The 27737-nt window shown below is 42.4% G+C and overlaps 1 protein-coding gene across 2 annotated transcripts in view; it reads right to left on the bottom strand.

The window, feature by feature from the left end:
• Nucleotides 1-9195, bottom strand: part of anos1b (anosmin 1b) — a 120912-nt gene extending 111717 nt beyond the window's left edge. Inside the window, exon 1 of one of the 2 annotated variants that reach the window (XM_061883578.1) lies at nt 8663-9195. In XM_061883578.1, coding sequence (XP_061739562.1) covers nt 8663-8842 — 180 coding nt within the window. In that variant the 5' untranslated portion in view covers nt 8843-9195. The remainder of the gene's footprint in view (nt 1-8662) is intronic. The other variant, XM_061883579.1, reaches the window with a different exon arrangement.
• Nucleotides 9196-27737: the final 18542 nt, after the last annotated feature.

Here is a 27737-nt window from a genome sequence, read left to right as displayed (position 1 = left end):
TAACTGGATTGATAGGTGTTTTTTTGCTTTAAGAGCAGTTTTATGATGTTTAATTTCACGTGACTTTAATTTCACATCTTTGACGCACTGCTATCAGAAGAGTCGGCCACATGCTTGAGAGACACAATAAAAGGCAGAAAAATAACTACAAAATAAAGAAGTGACGTTATTCTTCAACCAAAGTCTTTTTTCTCCGGGCACACGTGACAATTTCTCTTTTGTCCGTTGCATAGTATTCATTCATGGGAGTGTGTCGTAAGACGAGGACCACGTATATTAGATATTTATAGATACTACATGTATCCATCTCTTTCCCTTTCTTTAACCATCTTCCTGCCTGACTGATTCTGAATTGATGCAACCTGACCTGGCCGTTGTCTCTGGTCTTTTTCAGAGCGTGACTGGCTGGCTGACTGACCTTTGGGCTTTTTACCTACCGCGTAGAATTTGGGACACACACACACACACACACACACACACACACACACACACACACACACACACACACACACACACGCGCGCGCGCGCGTGCAAACACACATAGGTATAGCTGAAATGCTCGCCCTTAAGACAGGCAGTTCATTCAGGCTACCACCGGGCCTCGGCCTTGGCTCAACCCCTCCAACCATCAACACCACAGACCAGTAAGTGTTTCAGACACACGGTCTAATCTAATCTACTCCTTTATGCACAAAAATATCCATCTGTGCAGACAAAGCTGATGTTTTTTTTTGTATTTATATGAGTTTACATCAAGAAGGAATTTGGGAATATGACAACATATACGTGCCAGACAAAGGCCTAAAATTAAGCTATGACACAATACCAGGAAAAGTATTGGAAAACCCAGCGAGGCGGCAAAAAGAGAGGTGCCGTGATTCACATTCTATTGGCTAGAGTCTAGCCACACACACTTAAGAGAGCCACAAACACAGGGTTCACCCACATGAAGCCAGAGGAAGAATGTGTGTTTGGGTCAGTGTGTGGTGACAGAGGAGGATGAGAAAAAAAACTTGGTTTGATCCCACTTGTGTTAGAGTTTCTGGGGACTTTATCAAAAGGGTTTTTCATTCAATCGTTATGTTCTTTAAATTAAATTAATTATTTCACAGATGGACTTCCACGTGCACGCTGTCACCTGCTACACCAGGGGTGTCAAACTCAAATACAGAGTGGGCCAAAATATAAAACCGAACAAAGCCGCGGGCCGAGGTTGAACAAATTAACCTTTTAATAGGGACCCAAACAAGTTTTGCTTTGAATATTAAACAAGCAAGGCTTATATAACTTTATAGTGACATGCAAAATCGAGTTTCAAATAATAATAATAATTAAAAAATATCAATGGCATATCAAATAAAATTTAAATAAAAATTGAAGGCCTCTTTTCGGTGGTGGAGTTGAGGTAGACGGAGTTTGGTGATAGCGGGGAGTGTATATTGTAGCGTCCCGGAAGAGTTATTGCTGCAAGGCGTTCTGGCTATTTGTTCTGTTGTGTTTATGTTGTGTTACGGTGCGGATGTTCTCCCGAAATGTGTCATTCTTGTTTCGTGTGGGTTCACAGTGTGGCGCATGTTTGTAACAGTGTTAAAGTTATATATACGGCCACCCTCAGTGTGACCTGTATGGCTGTTGACCAAGTATGACTTGCATTCACTTGTGTGTGTGTATAAGCCGCATATATTATGTGACCCGGCCGGCACGCTGTTTGTATAGAGGAAAAGCGGACGTGGAGACAGGTTGTAGAGAACGCCAAAGGCAGTGCCTTTAAAGCCCACCCCAAATATTGTTGTCCGGGATGAAATTCGGGAGGGTTGGCAAGTAAGAGTGTTAGCGGTGAATGCGGTGTTACAGCGGCGGGCCAGCTCTAATGTTAATTTGAAATTGCCTCAAGGGCCAAGTGAAATTTGGCCCGCGGGCCAGAGTTTGACACCCATGTGCTACACCATTTTATAAAAGCTACAGTGAATGATGGTTTCTGCTGCAAGAAAACCGGTTTGCTTGTTTGCACAAAATGTCTTGAAATGAGCTTCAGTCTCATACATTTATACGCTCCATCGCCATTCAAAAAAAAATGCTGCAACTATTAACCTTTAGTTATCCCCTAAACAAATATAGTTCAATTCAGAGCTGAGGCAGATACAAAAAAATCATATTTGCAATGGGTTGTGCCTGAAACCACACCCTCATTCTCTCAATCCCTACTTGCTATACAGCAGACAATAATCAGTTTACTCAATGGTGAGGAGCATGTTGAGACTGCACACAGGGAGCGTTGAATGGATATACATATATATAATAAAATATGGCTCATTGAAGTGGGGGATGTTGTGCATGACATGAATATCACGTTATTTCCATGGTGGAATATTTGAGGGTAGTGAATGGATAAATGCACGCACTTAGACACCCAAGTAAAAAGGCAGAGGATAAATACAGAGTAGATACTGTAGAAAACGTGGCATGAATTCACAGAGCAGTGGACAGTTTGCAGCGCACTGCACCAGAAAGTCTCGTTGACAAACAGTAAACAAAGTTCTGGAAGTCTTGGGGATTATTTTGTCTGTGTGTGAATGTTGGACGGACAAAGTGAGGAAATCCTGGTGCTGTAAGCACATTATGGGCATAAGCTAAAAACAGCAAACAACACTCACGCAGGTTGTATTATGTTGGCCGTCTGACTACTTCACTCTACTTAAAAGGTTCAAATGTAACATTCCCATTTCTGACACCTTCATTTCACAAACGTCAACACACATACCCAAGTGGGGATATTCTCATTACTGATGGCACAGGTGGCAAGAGTCTGTTCTGGAGGGTGGAGGACCAGGCCAAACTGCAAGTTTTACATGTGAACATGTGCCCCCGCCCAACCATCAGAGTCATTGAAGCTGAACGTTGTGGTTAATGACTTTCCCACCCACTACACACCACGCACATGTTGAAGCTGTTAACAATAAGTGGCTTTTCAAACTTGGTAACGTCCTAATGTTCCTGTTAATCTCGCATTCCACACCACAAAGGCTGGAGTACATCAATCTGAGTGAGATAGCTCATTTAGTCAACTTCAAACTACAATAAAAGTGTTCATAATGGTGGACAATTTGAAAATAAACACATCGCAGTGGAAACCCCATTAGCGTTAATTGATTGATTGATTGATACTTTTACAAATTGATACTGTCCACGTTAATCAATTCATGGTAATGCCCTGAAAAGTGTTTGATTGATTGATTGATTGAAACTTTTATTAGTAGATTGCACAGTACAGTACAATTCCTTACAATTGACCACTAAATGGTAACACTTGAATACGTTTTTCAACTTGTTTAAGTCGGGGTCCACATAAATCAATTCATTGTTAACTATTGGAACTTTGTGATTTATTAAATCAAATCATGTCCACCTGTCAGTATAGTCTGTCATTGTTAGAGATATAACAATAAGCGGTATTAATGACAAACCGCAGTAAAACTCCAGATTTTGGTCATTAGCTTTTTTAATTAAAATGATCATAAATCCATGATTGATAACCACACTTTTATATATTCATGGACCGCTGCCACTGCTCATTTTCCGGAAAAAGCTTCTTAAATGTTAATTATTGCAGTAAAAAACAAACTTTAAAACGTTTCCAAATTAAAATGGACGAAAAGAGAAAGAACGATATTTAATATTGCTTCTTCCCAGAAAGTATTTTATGTTTCTATTTATTTGATCTAATATTTTAAATGAAACTGGGTTAAAACGTTTTAATGATTTCAGTACTTTTTGAGCACATTCTTCAATATTGTTATAATAATGATAACAATGCGATGAGGTGGCGACTTGTCCAGGGTGTACCCTGCCTTCCGCCCGATTGTAGCTGAGCTAGGCGCCAGCGCCCCCCGCGACCCCGAAAAGGAATAAGCGGTAGAAAATGGATGGATGGATGATATGTCTGGTCACAATAACTATGATATCACCTATTCATATCATCCCGCCCCCTAGTCAGAATTGTGAAAAAAATGCTCACAAATTCTAGTAATTCAAATATTTACATATTTGAATGTATTTGTAACGGTATTATTTATATTGTAAAGTTAATATATTTAAAAAATATATTTTATATATAACATAAATTATATGAATAAATAATGATTATCATAAAGACATACACCTGGGGATAGGTTGATTGGCAACACTAAATTGGCCCTAGTGTGTGAATGTGAGTATGAATGTTGTCTGTCTATCTGTGTTGGCCCTGCGATGAGTTGGCGACTTGTCCAGGGTGTACCCTGCCTTCCGCCCGATTGTAGCTGAGATAGGCGCCAGCGCCCCCCGCGACCCCGAAAGGGAATAAGCGGTAGAAAATGGATGGATGGATTATGTAATCATAAATATGATACCCTTTGTAAATATATATTACAAAATACATTCAAATATATCTAAATAGTTACATAGACTTCATACCCAATTTGACTACTCGAGAGTAATATAAAGTCTGTTGTTTTCCTCAAATTTGACTCACTGAGATATCATTATCATAGGTGAGCAGAGGGCTTGCTATGACATTTAGTCACATAATATATAATACATATCGGATGTCAGTAGGCTATGCTACTGTAATATACTGTAAGTAGTGTACATACTAGGGTTGTACGGTATACCGGTATTAGTATAGTACCGCGATACTAATGCATCATTTTCGGTACTATACCGCCTCTGAAAAGTACCGGCGACAAAATGTAAACAAACCCCATTGGTGGATCTACACCTAACAGCCACTGTAATGATAGCAAGTAGAGTAGCGTATCTAGTTGATACTACTATGATTACGTTGATATTTTTTGGCATCACAACATCTTCTTTCGTTTTTAAAAAAAAAAGTGTTATGTTTATAAACTCAGGAAATATGTACTTGGACACCCAAGTACATATATATATATATATTGGTATCGGATTGACACCCAAATTTGTGGTATCATCCAACACTAATGTAAAGTATCAAACAACAGAAAAATAAGTGATTATTACATTTTAACAGAAGTTTAGATAGAACATGTTAAAAGAGAAAGTACGCAGATATGAACAGTAAATGAACAAGTAGATTAATAATTAATTTTCTAACACTTGTCTTTAATAATTTAGACGAAATAGTTGAACGATAAATGACACAAAATGTTACTACATACGGGGATGGTGTGGCACGCTTGGGAAAGTGGCCGTGCCAGCAGCTTGAGGGTTCCTGGTTCGATCCCTAGCTTCTACCACCCACGTCACGTCCGTTGTGTCCTTGAGCAAAACACTTCACCCTTGCTCCTGATGGGTCATGGTTCGCGCCTCGCATGGGAGTTCCCGCCATCAGTGTGTGAATGTGGAAATATGTGTCATACAGCTTTGAGTGCCTTGAAGGTAGAAAAGCGCTATAAAAGTATAACCCATTTACGTTGGAAGACTAATTAGGAGCCTTTGTTTGTTTACTTACTAATAAAAGACAAGTTGTCTTGTATGTTTACTATTTTATTTAAGGACAAACTTGCAATTAGAAACATATATTTAATGTACCCTAAGATTTTTGTGTCCAAATAAGGCCGATAAATGCCATTTTTTTTGTGGTCCCCTTTATTAAGAAAAGTACCGAAAAGTATGGAAATAACTTTGGTACCGGTACCGGTACCAAAATATTGGTATCGGGACAACACTAGTCAGCTATTTTCCTCAAATTTGACTAACTGGGGCGGTATAGCTCAGTTGGTAGAGAGGCCGTGCCAGCAACTTGAGGGTTCCAGGTTCAATCCCCGCTTCTGCCATCCTACTCACTGCCGTTGTGTCCTTGGGCAAGAGACTTTACCCACCTGCTGCTCCCAGTGCCACCCACACTAATTTAAATGTAACTTAGATATTGGGTTCCACTGTGTAAAAGTGCTTTGAGTCACTAGAGAAAAGCGCTATATAAATATATTTCACAATTCACTAACTTAGATATCATTGTCATAGGTTAGCAGAGGTCTTGCTATGTTATTTAGTGACATAAAATGTAACATATCGGATGTCAGTAGGCTATGATGCTGTAATATACTACAATACAAAAATAAAAATGTGATACCTCAGATTCTAGAGTTTAGATCAGGGGTGTCAAACGTACGGCCCGAGGGCCGGCGAACAGGTTTTATCCGGCCCGCGAGATGAGTTTGCTATATGTAAAAATTTTAGAAATTTTTGCATATAAGCAACAGCTGTTGTAAATGTGTCCATTGGAAGTCGCATTAGCAATTATTTGTATCTTTGTAGATGATGCTACATATGTACAGAATAAACCACATGGTGTTAGTACATCAGTCAAGGAAAATAATCAAACTACATAAATAACATCCTGTAATTTGATTTTGATATCATTTTTTTATCTTGATAGATTGAAAATCAACACCAATGAGTTGACTGATGGGCAGCACGGTGGAAGAGAGGATTGTGCGTCTGCCTCACAATACGAAAGTCCTGTTTAGTCCTGGGTTCAATACCGGGCTCAGGATCTTTCTGTGTGGAGTTTGCATGTTCTCCCCGTGACTGCATGGGTTCCCTCCGGGTACTCCGGCTTCCTCCCACTTCCAAAGACATGCACCTGGGGATAGGTTGATTGGCAACACTAAATTGGCCCTATTGTGTGAATGTGAGTGTGAATGTTGTCTGTCTGTCTGTGTTGGCCCTGCGATGAGTTGGCGACTTATCCAGGGTGTACACCGCCTTCCGCCCGATTGTAGCTGAGATAGGCTCCAGCGCCCCCCGCGACCTCGAAAGGAATAAGCGGTAGAAAATGGATGGATGGAGTTGACTGATGGGCAGCATGGTGGAGGGGTTACTGCGTCTGCTTCACAATACGAAGGTCCTGAGTAGTCCTGGGTTCAATCCCGGGCTCAGGATCTTTCTGTGTAGAGTTTGCATGTGCTCCCCGTTGATTGGCAACACTAAATTGGCCCTAGTGTGTGAATGTGAGTGTGAATGTTGTCTGTCTCTTTGTTGGCCCTGCGATAGAATTGGCGACTTGTCCATTGTGTACGCTGCCTTCCACTCGATTGTAGCTGAGATAGGCACCAGCGCCCCCCGCGACCTCGAGGGGAATAAGCGGTAGAAAATGGATGGATGGATATACAGAAAAAAACACATAATATTAGTACATCAGTCGAGGAAAATAATCAAACTACATGAATAACATCCTGTAATTTAATTTTGATATATATTTTTTATCTTGATAGATTGAAAATTAACATCAATGAGTTGAGTGATGAACATTATCACATCATTTATTCAGAAAATATAAATAACGAAAAATAAAGATAAAACACTATTAACCCTAACATAAAAGTGTAAAAAAAAAAACTCAACAACATTATGATTCGTACACTTTCAGAATGTGCTTGTTCTATTTTTAAACAAAGAAAACAATCTGAAGTTGTCTTTATTTTTAAGTTATCGTGCCGGGATTTAACCAGTCCCGACCCACTTGGGAGTAGATTTTTCTCCATGTGGCGCCCCCGCCCCCGATCTAAAATGAGTTTGACACCCCTGGTTTTGTGGGTAATCAAACCCCTCTAGATCAATGTTTTTCAACCACTGTGCCGCGGCACACTAGTGTGCCGTTAGATATTGTCTGGTGTGCCGTGGGAAATGATGCACCTTCACCTAATTGGTCCAAAAAAAAATTTTTTTTGCAAATGAATAATTATAATCTGTAAATACTGTTCCGTTCCTTAGTGTCCGTGCAGATATGCAGATCACAGCGTGCAGGTAAAAAAAGGTATGTAACGCTTAAGCCAAAAATCAACAAAAGGAAAAGGCAATAAACCAGAGGTCGGGAACCTTTTTGGCTGAGAGAGCCATGAAAGCCAAATATTTTTCAACACTGAATACAGCTAAATGCGTGCTTTTTTTATGTAAAATCAAAATTTTTAGAGTATAATTAGTCACTTATTATTTTTAATAACATTTTTATTTCTTAAACAGGTGCGGTAGAAACGGATGGCCGGATTAAAATGCATGAGAATGTGTTATATTTTCAACATTATTTTTAACATTGTGATTACCAGTGGAATTATTCATTCAAGCAATGTCAGCTAAGATTTATCTGAGAGCCAGATGCTGTCATCAAAAGAGCCACGTCTGGCTCTAGAGCCATAGGTTCCCTACCCCTGCAATAAACTATAGGGACGGCTATGTAAAATGAAAGTAAAACTGAACTGGTAACAAAGTAAACAGAAACAGAATGCTGGACGACAGCAAAAACTTGCAACATGTGGAGCAGAGACGGACGGCGTCCACAAAGTATGACATGGCAATCAACAATGTATCCACAAAGAAGAATAGCAACAACTTCAATAGCCTTGCTTGCTAACACAAATCAGGTGGGGGGAATAGTGCTCAAAGGAAGACATAAAACTGCTACAGGAAAACACCAACAAACTCAAAATAAGGCACGAGGAGGACCTGATGGAGTATCATTTTTTAACGTTTTCTGCTGGTGGTGTGCCTCAGTATTTTTAAATGGGGAAAAAATGTGCATTGTCTCAAAAAAGGTTGAAAAACACTGCTTTAGATACCATTTTGCCAGTCAATGCTTCTGCTTCTATTTTATGCATGATGTGAATCAGACCATGATCGCATTTAAAAATATTCATCATCTACTTACCTGGAAGTGTCTGAAAGCAGCAGTGATGTGGGTCATGTGCAAGGTGAGACACCTGGAGGTGCATCTGGCGCTGTTCACCTCCTCCTCAACATCCTCCTGCTCTGCTGAGCTACGCCGCGCGCGCGTTCCCGCCAGGAGCGCGCACAGGACCACCAAGCCTGCCCCGCGAAGAAGTGACATTACACCGGGTGTGGAATACGAACTGGAATGACTTCAATTAGTGTAAAAATCCGCTCGTCTAGCCGCGTTACTTGGAGATCACGTTCGCTCCGTGGCACGTGTGATTTGTGAGTATCCACAGGAGTGGCAGTGGGAGTGTAGTGGGTATTTGTGGACACGCCCACCGAAGAGGCAAGTGCAGCCTCCTGGCTTTTACTCGACGCTCACTCGACAGGAAAGGGAAATAAGGCAGTTTTGTCAGAGTGGTGTTACATATTAACTGGGAGGACTAAGTGGAGAAGGGCGGTAGCAAACAAATGTACTGTAAATTGCTAATTGGAACAAAGAGCTATTAAGCTATGCCATCCCTGCCATACTTGACAATCTTGAGACCTCCGAATTCGGGAGATGGGGGGCGGCGTTAAGAAGGGGCGGAGTATATTTATAGCTAGAATTTACTGAAATTCAAGTATTTCTTATATATATAAAGAGGTGGGTAGAGTAGCCAGAAATAGTATTCAAGTAAAAGTACTGTTACTTTAGAGATGTATTACTCAAATAAAAGTAAGGAGTAGTCACGCAAATATTTACTAGAGTAAAAGTAAAAAGTATGTTGTGAAAAAACTACTCAAGTACTGAGTAACTGATGAGTAACCTGTTCGTTTAATGATGACGTCAACAAGTAATGCACAAAAACATAACAATAGCAATGAGCAAATTCAGAGCCAGGAATATCTCTTAAGCAACTAAAACAATAATATATATTAAATAATAATACATTAAAATAAAAAAAATAAGGCAAATTGAGCCACAATAACTTAACAGCACCATAGGCTCAGTAGGCATTCATTGATTGATTGATTGATTGATTGATTGAAACTTGTATTAGTAGATTGCACAGTACAGTACATATTCCCTACAATTGACCACTACTACTAATAATAATAATGGATTAGATTTATATCGCGCTTTTCTATTGTGAGATACTCAAAGCGCTCACAGAGAAGTTGGAACCCATCATTCATTCACACCTGGTGGTGGTAAGCTACATCTGTAGCCACAGCTGCCCTGGGGTAGACTGACGGAAGCGTGGCTGCCAGTCTGCGCCTACGGCCCCTCCGACCACCACCTATCATTCATTCATCATTCATTCACCAGTGTGAGCGGCACCGGGGGCAAAGGTGAAGTGTCCTGCCCAAGGACACAACGGCAGCGATTTGGATTTCAATAGGTGGGAAGCGAACCTGCAACCCTCAGGTTTCTGGCACGGCCGCTCTACCTACTACGCCATGCCGCCCCTAAATGGTAACACCCCAATAAGTTTTTCAACGTTAATCAATTACTTAATAAATGACCAAGTCATGGTGATCTACCTCATAAACTGTATACATACACACACATATCATATGTATATATATTAATATATATATATATATATATATATATATATATATATACTCACATATATATATAAATACTTTTATATATACAGTATAGAGTTTATATTTATTTATTTTTGCCGTTTTTGTTGACATGTCAAAGGTGTTTTAATGAATATACATGCAAGTTTTAATATATATTCCTATCTTTCATGAGGACAAGAATATAAGTTGGTGTATTACCTGATTCTGATGACTTGCATTGATTGGAATCAGACAGTATAGTGCTGATAACGTCCACGTTTTCAAATGGAGGAGAAAAAAAGTTCCTCCTTTCTGTCTAATACCACATGAAAGTTGTTGGTTTTTGTCATCTTATTTGTACAAATTCCATATTCGTTTTTATACACTTTACAAGAAATACATTGGCGGCAAACTCCGTAGCTTGCTAGATTGTTTGAGCTGGCTTTCAGAGACTCTTATTTTGTTAGCACAGGTGCGATGGAGCGGCACTTTTATTGTGAAGACAGGAACTGTGCGATCAGTCTTTAGGCTTTTGACGGGAAATACGATTGAAATAAAAAGTGTCTTTTTTCCTTTACATTTTTGATTGAGTGATTGATACTTGTATTAGTAGATTGCACAGTACAGTACATATTCCGTACAGTTGATTACTAAATCGGGTTCTACGTGTGATGGTCACGTGACCGCCTGGCTCTGTTTGATTGGTCCAACGTCACCAGTGACTGCATTTGATTGGTGAAACGCAGGCATGCGTAGATTCTACTTTCAATGTGTGTCTGACAAAATCAAAACAAACAAAACAAACATTAACAGATCGATAAAAAAAAGTAGCGAGTAACGAGCTGAATGTAGATAAATGGAGTGGAGTAAAAGTAATGTTTCTTCTCTATAAATATACTCAAGTAAGAGTAAAAGTATGGTGCATAAAAACTACTCTTAGAAGTACAATTTATCCCAAAAGTTACTGAAGTAGATGTAACAGAGTAAATGTAGCGCGTTACTACCCACCTCTGTATATATATTAGGGAAGTGGTTCTCAACCTTTTTTCAGTGATGTACACCCTGTGAACATTTTTTTTAATTCAAGTACCCCCTAATCAGAGCAAAGCATTTTTGGTTGAAAAAAAGAGTTAAATAAGTAAAATACAGCACTATATCATCAGTTTCCATCCATCCAACCATTTTCTACCGCTTATTCCCTTATGGTGTCGCGGGTGGCGCTGGTGCCCATCTCAGCTACAATCGGGCGGAGGCGTGCTTTCTGATTTATTAAATTGTATAACAGTGCAAAATATTGCTCATTTGTAGTTGTCTTTCTTGAACTATTTGGAAAAAAGATATAAAAAATAACTAAAAACTTGTTGAAAAATAAACAAGTGGTTCAATTATAAATAAAGATGTCTACACATAGAAGTAATCATCAACTTAAAGTGCCCTCTTTGGGGATTGTAATAGAGATCCATCTGGATTCAGAACTTAATTCTAAACATTTCTACTCAAAAAAAGAAATCTTTAACATCTATATTTATGGAACATGTCCACAAAAAATCTAGCTGTCAACACTGAATATTGCATGGTTGCATTTTTTTTCACAGTTTATGAACTTACATTCATATTTTGTTGAAGTATTATTCAATAAATATATTTATAAAGGATTTTTTGAATTGTTGCTATTTTTAGAATATTTAAAAAAACATCTCACGTACCCCTTGGCATACCTTCAAGTACCCCCAGGGATACGCGTACCCCCATTTGAGAATCACTGTATTAGGGCAGTGTTTTTCAACCACTGTGCCGCGGCACACTGTGCCGTGAGATATTGTCTGGTGTGTCGTGGGAAATTATGCAACTTCACCTAATTTATGCCAAAAATATTTTTTTGCAAATCTATAATTATAATCTGCCAATAATGTGCCGTTGCTTAGTGTCTGTGCCGTGTAAAGTTCGGCTGGGTAACCACGTAATACTCCATGTCAGGAGGTGGCAGCATTGCTTTGTAAAATTTAGAATGTGTCGGGTGTTGACGGCAAAAACTTACGGCGTTCACAAAGTACATCCGTACGTGACGCGACAATCAACACAAAGAAGGATAGCAACAACGTAGATAGCCTTGCTTGCTAACACAAAGTAGATTTTTTGACGTTTTCTGCAGGTGGTGTGCCTCCGGATTTTTTTTATGACAAAAATATGCCTTGCCTTAAAAAAGGTTGAAAAACACTGTATTAGGGCTGGCCGATATGGCCTTTTTTTAATATCTCGATATTTTTAGGCCATGTCACGATACACAATATACATCTCGATACTTTGCCTTAGCCTTGAATTAACACTTGATACATATAATTACATGTGTCTATGTGTCTACATTAAAACATTCTTGTTCATACTGCATTAATATTTGCTCATTTTAAAGGCCTACTGAAACCCAGTACTACCGACCAAGCAGTCTGATAGTTTATATATCAATGATGAAATATTAACATTGCAACACATGCCAATTCGGCCTTTTTAATTTACTAAATTGTAATTTTAAATTCCCCGCAAAGTGTCCTGTTGAAAACATCGCGGAATGATGACGTATACACGTGACGTCACGGACTGTTAGGAAATATTAGCGCTGCGCACACACACAGCTAAAAGTTGTCTGCTTTAACGGCATAATTACACAGTATTTTGGAAATCTGTGTTGCTGAATATTTTGCAATTTGGTTAATTAATATTGGAGAAGTCAAAGTAGAACAATGGAGTTGGGAAGCTTTAGCCTTTAGCCACACAAACACACGATGATTCCTTGTTTGAAATTCACGGAGTTGAAACTTTACTATGGATCACAGCGGACATGGATCCCGACCACTTGTCAACCAGCAGAATTCGGTGAGAAAATTGTGGTTAAAAAGTCGCCACTTACCGGATATCAGCTGAGCTTGCGCCTCCCGTACAGCTGCCGTCGACTTCCCCGAGACACTGCGCGTCAACACCCGGCTGTGGACGTACACTTCCGACTATCAGGTACTGTTAAACTCACTAAAACACAAGCAACAGAATAGAAAGATAAGGGATTTCCCAGAATTATCCTAGTAAATGTGTCTAAAAACATATGAATCCGTCTCATTGCAACGCGATTGCAATAGCGTTTTTTTTTTTTTCTAGTCCGTCACTATCAATATCCTCAAACACAAATCTTTCATCCTCGCTCAAATTAATGGGGAAATGGTCGTTTTCTCGGTCCGAATAGCTGTTTTTGTTGGAGGGTCCCATTAAAAACAATGTGAGTATATGAGGAGCCGTCAATATGTGAAGTTATCTTCTGCGACATCCGGTAGAGGCAGGGCTTTTCTCCAGTCGCAAACTTTATCGTGGATGTTCTCTACTAAATCGGTTCAGTTGAGGTGGACGAGGTCGGGGCCGGGGGGCGGTGTTAATGGGGAGGAGTATATTTATAGCTAGAATTCACTGAAATCCATTGTTACTATAACATTCTACAATATTAATTAATATAGGTTGCCTCTCTCTCTTCCCCTCCATCTTTTGGTATTCCTTTTTTTTAATCTCTAGTTATCTTTAAAGGCCTACTGAAATGAGATTTTGTTATTTAAACGGGGATAGCAGGTCCATTCTATGTGTCATACTTGATCATTTCACGATATTGCCATATTTTTGCTGAAAGGATTTAGTAGAGAACATCCACGATAAAGTTCGCAACTTTTGGTCGCTAACAGAAAAGCCCTGCCTTTACCAGAAGTCGCAGACGATGACTTCACATGTTGATTGCTCCTCACATCTTCACATTGTTTTTAATGGGAGCCTCCAACAAAAAGTGCTATTCGGACCGAGAAAACGACAATTCCCCCATTAATGTCAGCGAGGATGAAAGATTCGTGTTTGAGGATATTGATAGCGACTGACTAGAAAAAAAAAACGCGATTGCATTGGGACGGATTCAGATGTTTTTAGACACATTTACTAGGATAATTCTGGGAAATCCCTTATCTTTCTATTGTGTTGCTAGTGTTTTAGTGAGTTTAACATTACCTGATAGTCGGAAGGGTGTCTCCACGGGTGTGTTGACGCCAATGTCTCAGGGAAGTATACGGCAGCTTTATGGACGGCGCAAGCTCAGCTGATATCCGGTAAGAAGCGACTTTTTACCACAATTTTCTCATCGAAACATGCTGGTTGACATTTGGTCGGGATCCATGTTCGCTTGACCGCTGTGATCCATAGTAAAGTTTCACCTCTGGGAATTTTAAACAAGGAACCACCGTGTGTTTGTGTGGCTAAAGGCTAAAGCTTCCCAACTCCATCTTTCTACTTTGACTTCTCCAATATTATTTGAACAAATTGCAAAAGATTCAGCAACACAGATCTCCAAAATACTGTGTAATTATGCGGTTAAAGCAGACGACTTTCAGCTGTGTTTGTGCGCAACGCTCATATTTCCTAACAGCCCGTGACGTCACGCGTACACGTCATCATTACGCGACATTTTCAAGAAAAAACTCCCGGGAAATTTAAAATTGCAATTTAGTAAACTAAAAAGGCCGTATTGGCATGTGTGGCAATGTTAATATTTCATTATTGATATATAAACTATCAGACTGCGTGGTCGGTAGTAGTGGGTTTCAGTAGGCCTTTAAGTATATGTATTGTTGCATTTGAATAACTGTATTGTTGTCAACAGAGGTAAATGATTGGTATTGTTCATTATCAATAGCGCTTTTTGTATTGGTATTTGTATTGCTTCAGTTGTAGTGTAAAAATGCTCATTGTCATTTGTATATTATTATTTATTTCGCTCACTGCATCTTTGCTATCACTTTTACGATCATTTATACATATCGTATGTGCTGGTGTTGTTCTATTGTTGTTGTTGTTATTGTTGTGTTTGCTGTTGTTTTTGTCTTTCCGTCCAATCCCCCTCTTATCCCCACAATTTCCAACTCTGTCTTCTCTTTTTTCTCTTTCTATCCCCTCCGGTTTCACCAAATGATAATATAAATACATTTAATAAAGCCCTGCGAGGAGGTGGAGACTTGTCCAGGGTGTACACCGCCTTCTGCCCGATTGTAGCTGAGAGAGGCACCAGCGCCCCCCGCGACCCCAAAGGGAATAAGCCGTAGAAAATGGATGGATGGATGGATATATATATATAGTACAGAACACAGTAATGAAAACACAGTTGTTCTACAAACTGTACTGTACTTGCTGCTTACTTAAAATAAAAAAAACAACACTAACCTTTCAATATTTGAGTAGCCTTTGTTCTGCCATTTGAGTACTGGCGAGCGAGCTCTGTATTCGGGAACATATCCTGCACGGATTTGTTGAAAACTTCCGCAAATGAGAAGGGGATGTTGCTTGCAGCTATCAGCATAGCCATCTTTGTTAGCGCAGGCAGCATGAAGCAGGGCTTTTATTGTGTGGATAGGAAATGTGCAGTCGGCCTTTAGAGTTTTGACGAAAGGTACGGCGCGTGAGTCTGTTGAAATAAAAAGTGTTTTTCGCATTCCTCTCGGATATTTTTTCTTAATAATGATCTCGCAGCAGCCAGCGTCATCTCACAAGACCTTCTGGTGCCGTGAATGTCAATCAAGTGTTGTCTTGGTGAAGATTGATGATTGTTAAATTTTAGGTCTAATTTTTTAAAAGCCTGGCTGGCGATCGACTGACACACCCTTCGCGGTCGACCAGTAGCTCGCGATCGACGTAATGGGCACGCCTGCTCTAGGTGTTCCTGCAGAGGAGGGAGAAGCAGACTGCGAGTGTGCCGTAACAATTTGATGAGATTTTACCTTTGTTCCACTTGTTTGCTGCCTACTCTATTTCACATACTGTGTGTATCAAACAACGAGGATGTCCAGTCCTAGTGAGCAGCTGGAGTCGCCACTTCGAAGCCCTCTGTAAATACGTTTGAAAGAGTCCATCTAATTCTCGTGGCTTTGTGTATCGAAATTAAGCTTTTAAAAAATGAATAAACAGCATTGAACCGCGAACTAGTTCAAATACTTCGGCTATGTAAACATAGTTCCACCCCACTAGTGATGGGATCGGTAGTTCATTTGACTGTACTGAATCACTAGAATCAGTTCCATAAATTGAGTCGTTCAAAAAATGTGTTCACTGAACCCCCCCCCCCCCCCCAACCCCCAAATAGGAGGGGGGGGGGGGCGTGCGTAGTACAGTACAATGCAGACATTCGCGGGAGAAGCAGCAAATAGGGTGAACGCGAGTCCCTACACAGCTCTGTGCATGCAGTACACCAGGCAGTGAGTGACTGACACAGCGCCAGTCAGCACAGTTCAGTACGTGATCCTGAATCACTTCTGCAGCAGCAGTTCTGTGTGCAGGTCGGCGAATCATGAGTCAGTCAGTAACAGCTTCCCCAGCGGCAAATCTCGGTGTGTGTCAGTTCGCGAACGACACAAGCCCTTAGCACCCAATAAACGACGCGCACAGGACTGAACGAGCGCCTCAATGTGATGTCCTCTTCCGCGACAGTCAGTTCTCTGTGTCAGTAGGTTCGCGAGTCCTGATTCGGAATGAGTGAGTGAGTGCAGCACGAACCTGAATCAAGTGCTCAGCGACAACCAGTCAGTTCTTGTAGGTTCGTGAAGCGAACCTGAATCACTCCGCTACAGTTCTTTGGGCCAGAGGGCGACAGACGTGAATCGCTCTCTGCCCTCACAGACTCCCCTTGACGTTCGCAAACAGACATTGCAGCTGTAGTAGAGATTCTGTTACTTTTAAAAACACTGTGTGTGCGTTTCCACCCTGTCCAATAAACAAAGTGTGACTAAATGTCTTGGTTGTTAAATATGTTTTATTGCACTGAAATGAAAATAAGAAATAAATAAAAGTGGGAAATAAAAAAAATAGTAATAGCCTACTAAAATCACTCGCGGCATTGGGGCAAGCAGAGCAGAGAGCGAGAGCGTTGTCGTTCACTAAGTGATTCATGTCGCTAATATCCGTGGTGAACAAAACGTTCGCTCAGTCCCTCCCCCGGCCCCCATGATGAGTAGCTGGCTGCGTCGTTCGCCGACTTTGAGGGTTCAGTGAGTCATAGAATGCGCCAGTTCCACTCATACCGGCATGGTCGCGGCGGAGCTCAACTGAACTGAGAAAGGAACAAATCAGTTTATGAAGTGATTCGGTTCAGTACGTTCACTCAAAAGATTTGTTCGTTTGAACGAATCGTTCGTGAACAACACAACACTACACCGCACAGGGTGGCGTGGCGTGCTTTGTAGAGCGGCCGTGCAAGCAACTTGAGGGTTCCAGGTTCCAGTCTAAGTTCTGCAATCGTGGTCACTGCCATTGCGTCCTTGGGAAAAACCTGCTCCCAGGGCCACCTACACTGGTTTAAATGTAGCTTAAAATGTTGATAATGGGTTTCACTACGTAAAGCGCTTTGAATGAAAAAAATCTGAATGTTTAATTGTTGCAAGTTTGACGCCACCTTGTCACCAATTCAGGTCATCGACCATGAAGTGTAAACCGCTTAGTTTAACTTATATGCCCCAAGCCAAAGAAACTTTCCCACACATGGCGCAACTAATCTGCAACCAACACAAAAAGTCAGCACACATGGTCACATACAACAGAACCTGCTCACTGAACTTTTTGAAAAAGAATGTCCAAGCACTATACATAATTCAAAATTACACCCATTTAAATCCTGTACAATTTATGATAGGAAAATGCAAAACACTCTGTCCACACTTATCAAGCTTTAGCGCATTTTAGCTGTCTGATATTTCTGATTGATAATTAATGTCCATTTGTATTAATTATTAATTATACATCCATTATATTAATACACACACACATATACATACAGGGTATGTATACTGTATATGTATGTGTACATACATATACAGTATACAGTATACACATGTAGGGCTGTCAATTTTAACGTGTGAATGCATGTGATTAATACAATTAAATTATCGAGTTATCAAATATGAATGAAGATTAAAGCTTAACCCGGAATACGCGTGCCTTTGTTACGCAGTCTGTGATTGCAAGGAGGAACAGCCCATTTCGCTTCGAAACAGAACTTTGGACAAAGCTGAGGTAACTTGTCGGTATTGCAGCGACGAATGAAACAAGTCCATTCCTACTTTATGCCATGGTGCTGTTGGCACCTCAGCAACCACCACTGGCTCTTTGCTCTGCTTGTTCCTGTGTTTATGGCATGTTTCACATTTATTTACGAGTGTTTCAATGTCTTTGTTCAGTCCGGGCCAGAAAACAGATTCTCTCGCCCTCCTTTTATATGTATAAAATGAGGGCAAGATTGTCTAGATCGGTTGGTCGAGTGTCCGTGCCAGCAACTTGAAGGTTCCAGGTTTGATCCCCGCTTCCGCCATCCTAGTCACTGCCGTTGTGTCCTCCCACTTGCTCCCAGTGTCACCCACACATGTTTAAATGTAACTTGGATATTGGGTTTCACTGTGTAAAGCGCTTTGAGTCACTAGAGAAAAAGCGCTATACAAATATAATTCTCTTCACTTTTGCACTTTTCAATGCCGAGATGGCCTTCATGTATCCTATGCTACATGTCCATTCAAAAAGCCTGTGGAAAAACAATCCTGCCCTTTTTCAACAGCAGTCCACAGCGCTGAGCTCACCTCTGACATGGTAAAATTGTGGACATGAACCAGCCGGCCGGCCCTCATCCATGTTCCTCATGACATGCTGTAGCTCAGCATCCGTTGCTGTAACCTCAGTCTTGACTTTGTGTCCAACACAGGCAGTGTAGCAGACACCATGTTCACATGACACTGTAGATCCTCGTCTGTTGCCCTCACACTGTCGCCTGTAGTTGCTCTGGATAGGGCATCAGCAAGGACTAGGTGTTTACTTGGAGTATATATCAGTTCAAAGTCATCCCTTTGCATCTTCATCATTAACCATTGAATCCGTGGTGACATTTCATTCAGATTCTTTGTGATGATGGCAACCAGCGGTGATCAGTTTCGACTGTGAAGGACGGCAGGCCGTACACATAGCTATGAAGCCGCTCCAAACCATTTGCCAGTCCCGAACATTCTTTTTCGATCCGAGCATATCGACATTCAGATTTTGTCATAGCTCGAGATGCATAGGCTCTGGGTTTCCAGTGCTCACCCTCAGCCTGGAGTAGAACTGCACCAATACCATCTTTGGAAGCATCTGTTGACACATTTATCCTCTTTGTGTGGACATAAAATGAAAACACAAGTGCTGTGGTCCGTGTGTTCTTGAGTTTTTGCAACTCAAGCTCATGTTAGTTTGGGTCCATAGGTGAGATGCAAGTATGGGTTCATTACCTCTGCCAGAGAGGGTATTATTTCTCAATGGTTTATTCGACATACAAAGTCAGAACCTGACATTTGCTCCATTGGCTTTAGAATCTCAGATTTCCTTTAAAATGTTTATAAAGCTTACAGCTGGAAAGAGGCTGTTAGAGTCTCTTGTTCTACAATGGGCTCAGCCTTTAAATGATTGCCATTGTATTCATTGTGTTTAACTTATTGGCTGCCTTTCTTTGAATTTTGTGCTTAGTTAATCCATCTATCCATCCATTTCCTACCGCTTGTCCCGTTCGGGGTGCTTGGTTAATGTTATGTTTTATTGCATGATTGATGGAAAGAACTAGCGCTCATTCAGTTGTGCAGATATTCAACCTTTTATGATTGCACCATTGAGATTACCAGCATCTTGCTTTTTTCATTGCATTAGCGATGGGTTGCAAAATACGAGCTTATTGCCAATGTATACTAATCAAAAACAGTGACATAATTTGATTAAAAGGCCTTCAATGTCAAGGCAGCCAATGGTTGCCATTGATGGCGTGATCCTCAGATGCAGAGAAGGCAGGTGGTGTGCAAGCCAAAGATTATTTTATTAGATATCAAGCAGAGATTTAAAAATAAAGAACACCAGCATGGTATAAGCAGTCAACCATGCGTAAAAATGCACAAGAAAGTAACTAAGAGGAAAACAAATGCAAAACATGAACTGCAGATGTGCGTACTCAACAATGCACCAGCCATCAAAGCCGAGGTGCTAGCATATAAACCCCTAAGATGGTAATTGGCAACCGGTGAATGTCTTATTTACCAAAAGGAAGCAGGTGTGTCAGTCAGTCTGTCAGTCAGTCAGTCGGTGAGTCAGTGGCTTTGACAAGGCAGGGGAAGTGCACAGGAAGTGGAAAATAAGAAGGAAGGAGCGAAAACTAACACAAAACACAGGGAAAAACAATGACATTTAAAGGTTTAAAATAAAATGAAGACATTACAAATTTTGTATTTTTGTTTAGGATTGTGCAGAAGCTCTCGTATGCATGTCTTTGCTGTCAGATTGGGAATGAATTTACCTATGACATTGACCATCTCACACCTGTTTTGTCTGTGGGCCTTGGCATGTTCTGTATTGCATGTTATTTTTTTTTATCTGGTTGGACACCACATGCAGACAGCTTGTCTCTAAGAAAGAGGATCTCTTCAACACCAAACTCACTTTTACTCTTGTTGAATTCTAGTCCATACTTTTGTATGCGTTCCATAACTATGTTCAGTCTCTCATTGTGCTCTTGGGCTGTGGATCCCCATATGATGATGTCATCAATGTAAACTCGAACTCCATCCAAGCCATATTTTAGGTGTTGACTTCATTGCGTAAGGCAGTTTAAGAAAGACATGTTCTTTTGGGACAGCTCACTCACCTGGCAGATCTTAATGGCTCCCGCCAGCGTCAGCTCAATCTCTTGTAGTAGCCTTGCTCTGACCTTTTTATCCTCCACGCCGAAGACAATCTGATGCCGAGTCCTTCAGCATCGTGAAGTTGCAGGACTGCACCTTCCGCCGCAAGTCCGTCAGAAACCTATCGCTTCCGCTGTGTACGAGACCACAAACACGTTCCTCTCGTACGTCTCGTTCTTCGGAGAACAGTGAGCGTCAAAATTGCTAAGCACTACATCCAACTTTTCATTATCGTCATGGCTGTCAAACACGAACGTGTTATATACTTTTATATTGCTTGAATAGCGTAGTGCAGGGGTAGGAAACCTATGGCTCGCGAGCCAGATGTGGCTCTTTTGATGACTGCATCTGGCTCTCGGATAAATCTGAGCTGACACTGCTTAACACAATAAGTAACGAATAATTCCACTTGTAATCAAAGTGTTAAAAATAACCTTCAAATATAAAACATGCTCATGCATTTGAATCCATCCATCCTTTTTTCTACCGCACTTGTTCAAGATGTTGCATTAAGGGTGAGAAGTGATTTATTTATTATTAGTTAGTTTAGGGCTTTCCCTCCTGGGGGTTCTTCAGACCACCAAGCACCGACATGAGAGCCTGTTTCAGGGTTACGATATTTTTTTTATTTTTCAATAAGTCTCTCAGTTGCTTTCCAGCAATTGTCTTTTTCTCTTTCGTTCTCGTTCGCACTCTGGCTCCAGCTCCAACCCTGTCTCTCCTCCTGGCTGGTGCTTATAAACAGAGCGACAGGTGATTAGATAAAAAAGCCCAGGTGGACCATCTACGCACCTGTCGCTGATTTCGAGGCTGGTCCTGGCAACACCCCGCTTCGCTGCAGGTCCGCACGCCACGCCCCCTCCAGAGCATCAGAATAGCAATGTTATTACAAAGAATAAGAGACCTATAATACTCTAGAAATGTTGGTCTTACTTAAAAATGCACACATTTAGTTGTGTTCAGTGTTGAAAAAAATATTCTATGGCTCTTACGGAAATACATTTTAAAATATTTGGATTCTTGGCTCCCTCAGCCAAAAAGGTTCCAGACCCCTGGCGTAGTGGGTAGAACGCCAGTGTCAGTAACCTGAGGGTGGCAGGTTCACTCCCCGTCTCTTACCATCCAAATCGCTACTGTTGTGTCCTTGGGCAGGAACTTCCCCCTTGCACGCGGTGCCGCTCACACTGGGGAATGAATCATGAATGATTGAGGTGGTTGACAGAGGGGCCGTAGGCGCAAACTGGCACCTTCTGTCAGTCTTCCCCAGGGCAGCTGAGGCTAAGAAAGTAGCTTACCACCACCAGGTGTGAATGAATGATGGGTTCTCACTTCTCTGTGAAGCGCTTTGAGTATATAAATCTAATCCATTATTATTATTCTCTGGCCTGTGGCGCTGCTGTAGTTAGCAGCAGCGCTACCTTTCTGGCTTCAGGCTTTGTCTCAAGTCCCACAGCCGCAACATACATGTGAAACTGCTGTTTGAGGGTGCGCCAGTTCTCGTCGACATTCCCCGTTAGTTTCAAACTTTCCGGTGGTTTTAAATCAATGTCGTCCAGTCGAGTTTACTCCTGGTACCATGTCATGTTCGTGTTTGAAGGATGAGGCCGTGTTGATAGCAAGTAACTTCGTTTTTATGACCTACATTCACAACAACATACATGTGACTCAGTGCAGTCTTGCTCTACCACGGTAAGTTGACTACGAACCAGCACTGCCCCCTAGCGGTCACACATGTAATGGCATCTAATCATAACACATTGGACATCTGTAAGTAATCACAACAACCCTGCGTCGCATTGTACCAAAAAAAAAAGATCAGCATTGTTATCTGAAAAAGGTAAACAAGCTTGCTTTTTTCAACAACTGTGTAAACTAAAGAAGAGTAAATTGTGTTTAATTTACCCTGTGGTGGCTTAAAATCATCGAATAGTCTTGCGATTTCGCCATGGAAATTCAATCTCACTTTAACAATTAGAACTGCACAAAAAGATCCGACATGACCAGAGGTGGGTAGTAACGTGCTACATTTACTCCGTTACATCTACTTGAGTAACTTTTGGGATGAATTGTACTTCTAAGAGTAGTTTTAATGCAACATACTTTTACTTGAGTATATTTATAGAGAACAAACGCTACTTTTACTCCGTTCTATTTATCTACATTCAGCTCGCTACTCGCTACTAATTTTTATCGATCTGTTAATGCACGCTTTGTTTTGGTTTGTCAGAAAGACCTTTAAAGTAGGATCCATCACATGCCTGCGTTTGTTACGGTTCAGACTCCTGCCAGCACCGATCATCCAACTGTGCGCACCTAGGGACATGCCCACGGGTGCACACATCCAGGGACGAGCCGCACGCGTCTCGGCCCTGCAGCAGCCACCAGCTGCAATCAATCACCGGCAATCGTCACACCTGACGGTAATGACGGAGCTGCCTTCATAGGCTCGGACAACCTGCGATCGCTCGCCGGATTATAGCCTTCTGAACCTGACACTCCCCGTGTCTCCTGTGATCCCCTGTTGTTACCCTTGCCTCCCGTACTGCTTTTTGGATTCCCGACCTCCCGCTTGGACACGTACCTCTCAACGCCTCTCGTTTGCCCTGGACCCTCTGCCTACCCCACGGACTTCCGCGTTCTCTCTTCACAACTTTTTGGTAACACACACCTCAGTTAAATTCTACATATAGTCTGTCACCCATTCCCTTTTGAATCTAGTTCACACTCCATTTCCTTAGTATGTTTTCTATTGTTTGATTTTGTATATATATATATATATGTGGTTAATATACTGTATACATACATATATATATATATATATATATATATATATATATATGTATATAGATAAATCTTTGGACATTACTGTCACCTGGTGTTAGTCTGCCGTCACCTCCCCATTAGTTAAACATAACAGCGTTTCACCAATCAAATGCAGTCACTGGTGACGTTTGACTCCGTTTCACCAATCAAACAGAGCCAGGCGGTCACATGATTAACTGCACATTTTTTTTATCCATCCATCCATCCATCCATCCTTTTTCTACCGCTTATTCCCTTTCGGGGTCGCGGGGGGCGCTGGCGCCTATCTCAGCTACAATCGGGCGGAAGGCAGGGTACACCCTGGACAAGTCGCCACCTCATCGCAGGGCCAACACAGATAGACAGACAACATTCACACTCACATTTATATATGTCAACATTTACAAACAGTTGGAAATAATAATCGAAATAAGTACAAAAACAGTACAAAACAGTATAAAAACCGTACAAAACAGCACCAGGGGGTTGTAAATTCAAAGTAACTAGAATAGAATGCAAAATATATATATATATAAAATACACAAAGTGCAAAGCCATATGCTCATTCAATCTCAGTAAATAACTTAAATTTGGAACACAACATCATTGTTTTCACAGATTTTTGGTTGTTAGAGGTGTTTTAATGTAGAGTTCTAAATCTTTTTTAAAGGCACAAAAAACAGGCCGGATATTGAGAAACTTACATTTATGAATATAAAACTTGGCCAATAGTATCAAGAGCTTGCAAATGTAAAATTAATTTTCAAATTTTTTTTTTTCAATACAGTGTAAAACCAAATATATATTATTGTTTTAGTTGCTTATGAGATATTCCTGGCTCGGAATTTGTTCTTTGCTATTTTTATGTTTTTGTGCATTACTTGTTGCCGTCATCATTGAACGAACAGGTTACTAATCAGTTACTTAGTACTTGAGTATTTTTTTCACAACATACTTTTTACTTTTACTCAAGTAAATATTTGGTTGACTACTCCTTACTTTTACTTGCGTAATACATCTGTGACGATCTCCGACCTCGATCCTCTGTTCCTTTGCAGGAAACACCACACCTTGGCTCAGTGGTTTACACTCTTTTATTCTATTTACAACAGTTGATAATGTTCAGAGTTCATTTTCAGCTTTTCAGTTTCTGTCTCTCACGCTCAACAGCGTGCTCCTCCGTCTGGCTCTCACTCCCAGTTTGCCAGCCGTGCTCATGGTTTCCAACGCTGCTGATAAAGGAAACAGGTCATTAGAGAACTCGTCCCAGCTGAGGTATCTGCTCACCTGATTGCTGCTTCACGACCGGCTGCCACACATGCTCCGCCCACAGGGGACGCGTAGGACACGCCCCTCTCCACATGCCTCCACCGCCCGATTCAGGCCAGGCAGTCGTCCGGCCGCGGTCACTCCCCCCCCTCCCCTGGGCGAGAGAGGCCATCTGACTCCCCGGCCTGTGGACCACCCGGAAGTTATAAGGCTGTAGCGCAAGGTATCACCGGGTGATCCTCGCGTTAGGTGGAGCCACTGGAGCGGTTTGTGGTCCGAATAGAGGCTGAAGGCGCGCCCCAATAGGTAGTAACGGAGGGCCCCCACCGCCCACCGGATGGCGAGGCACTCCCTCTCCACCGTGCTGTACCTCGCCTCCCGGTCCGACAGCTTACGGCTGAGATATAATACGGGGCGGTCGACCCCCCCACCTGCTGGGACAGTACCGCCCCCAGCCCCCGATTCGACGGGTCCGCCTGCAGACAGAAAGGGATGTCAAAATTAGGCATGTGCAGCACCGGCTCCTCACAAAGTGCTTTTTTTTACCTTCCCAAATCCCTGCTGGCACTGCTCCGTCCACTGGACCAGTTCGGGAGCACCCTTTCGGGTGAGGTCAGTTAATGGACCAGTCCAATCCGCGAACCGCGGAATGAACCTCCGGTAGTACCCTGCCAGTCCCAAGAACTGCTTCACCTCTTTATTTTTCTTGGGAGGTGGACAGGCTGCGATCGCCACCGTTTTGTCCACCTGCGGCCGCACCTGCCCCCCCCCAAGTGGTACCCCAGATACTGTACCTCCCTCCGTCCAACCGCGCACTTCGCCGGGTTGGCAGTGAGCCCCGCCCGCCTCAGGGACACGAGCACCGCCCCCACCCGCTGCATGTGTTGTTTCCAGCTGTCACTCTGGATGATGACATCATCCAAGTACGTAGCTGCGTATGCAGCGTGGGGCCGCAGCACCCGGTCCATGAGACGCTGGAACGTGGCAGACGCACCGAACAAGCCGAATGGAAGTGTTATGAACTGGTACAAACCGTCCGGAGTGGAGAAGGACGTTTTTTCCCTGGACTCTGGTGATAAGGGAATCTGCCAGTAGCCCTTGGTTAAATCCAGCGTGGTGAAAAAATTAGCAGTGCCCAGCCGATCTAGGAGCTCGTCGACCCGGGGCATTGGGTATGCGTCAAAACGTGACTGATCATTCACCCTGCGGTAATCTACACCGAAACGTACGCTCCCATCCTTTTTCCCTACCAAAACAATGGGACTACACCATGCGCTGTGAGATTCTTCTATCACTCCCATTTCAAGCATTTTTTTTAATTCCTCTCTCACAACTTTACGCTTGTGTTCGGGGAGCCTGTATGGCCTAGACTGCACCGTAATCCCCGGGCTAGTCTCAATGTGGTGTCGGATGAGATTTGTGCGGCCGGGCCGTGATGAAAACACGTCAGAAAAGCGCCGCTATAACTCAGCTACCTCCGCCCGCTGTGCCAATGTGAGCTGGTTGTCACAGGAAAGCGGAGGGGTGGGTCCAGAGTGCGGGACCTCTGGCCCCAACTCCTCTTCCTCCTTCACCACCGTCGCCATGGAAACAGGCTCCGCCTGTCTCCATGCCTTCAGCAGATTAATATGATATAATTGTGTGTCCCCCCAACGGTCCGAGCGCCGAACCTCGTAGTCCACATCACTCACTTGCCGTGTGACCTCAAAGGGTCCTTGCCACTTTGCCAGTAATTTAGAGCTTGAAGCTAGAAGTAATACAAGCACTTTTTCTCCCGGTGTGAATTTACGCAGTTGAGTCCCCTTGTTGTACGTGCGGCGCTGACGCTCTTGGGCAGGGAGCAAATTCTCGCGTGACAAGTGCCCCACCTGGTGGAGTTTTGCTCGCATGTCAAGGACGTATTGTATTTCATTTTTGCTGGAGCATGGACTCTCCTCCCAGCTTTCTTTAATAACGTCCAAGACTCCGCGAGGCCTCTGGCCATACAATAACTTGAACGGTGCAAAACCAAGCGAGGCCTGAGGTACCTCCCGCATCGCAAACATGAGGGGATCCAGCCATTTATCCCAATTTTGTTTGTCCTCGTGAATAATCTTACGGATCATTGTTTTCAGTGTTTTATTCAGCCGCTCCACCAGCCCATCAGTTTGCGGATGATACACACTGGTGCGGATCGATTTTATCCCCAATAATCCGTACAGTTCTTTTATTGTGCGCGACATAAAGGACGTGCCCTGGTCAGTTAAGATCTCTTTCGGGATCCCAACTCGGGAAATGACCTTAAACAGTGCTTGGGCAACACTTTTGGCGGAAATAGAGCGCAGCGGCACTGCCTCGGGATAGCGCGTTGTGTAATCCACTAGGACTAAAACAAAGCGATATCCCTGTGTGCTCGGGTGAAATGGTCCGACGAGGTCCATGCCCATTCTTTCGAATGGGACCTCTATGAGGGCGTAATGGTGCCTTTGTGGCGGCCGCTGGATTCACCAGCTGGTAGTCCGGGCAGACGGCGCACCAGCGGCGCACATCCGCCCGGAGGCCTGGCCTATAGAAACGGACCATGACCCGATTAAGTGTCTTGTCATACCCCATATGTCCAGCCATCGGGTTTTCATGCGCCGCCTGGAAAACCATTTCCCGGTGTCGTTTTGGCACCAACAACTGGGTGCATTCCTCCCCTGTTTGCGTGTCACGGGC

The sequence above is a fragment of the Nerophis ophidion genome, linkage group LG22, assembly GCF_033978795.1.
Source record: "Nerophis ophidion isolate RoL-2023_Sa linkage group LG22, RoL_Noph_v1.0, whole genome shotgun sequence".
In the NCBI taxonomy this organism is placed as follows: Eukaryota; Metazoa; Chordata; class Actinopteri; order Syngnathiformes; family Syngnathidae; genus Nerophis; species Nerophis ophidion.
The sequence above is the reverse complement of the archived record's forward strand: the minus strand, read 5'-3'. Positions and strand labels throughout refer to the sequence as shown.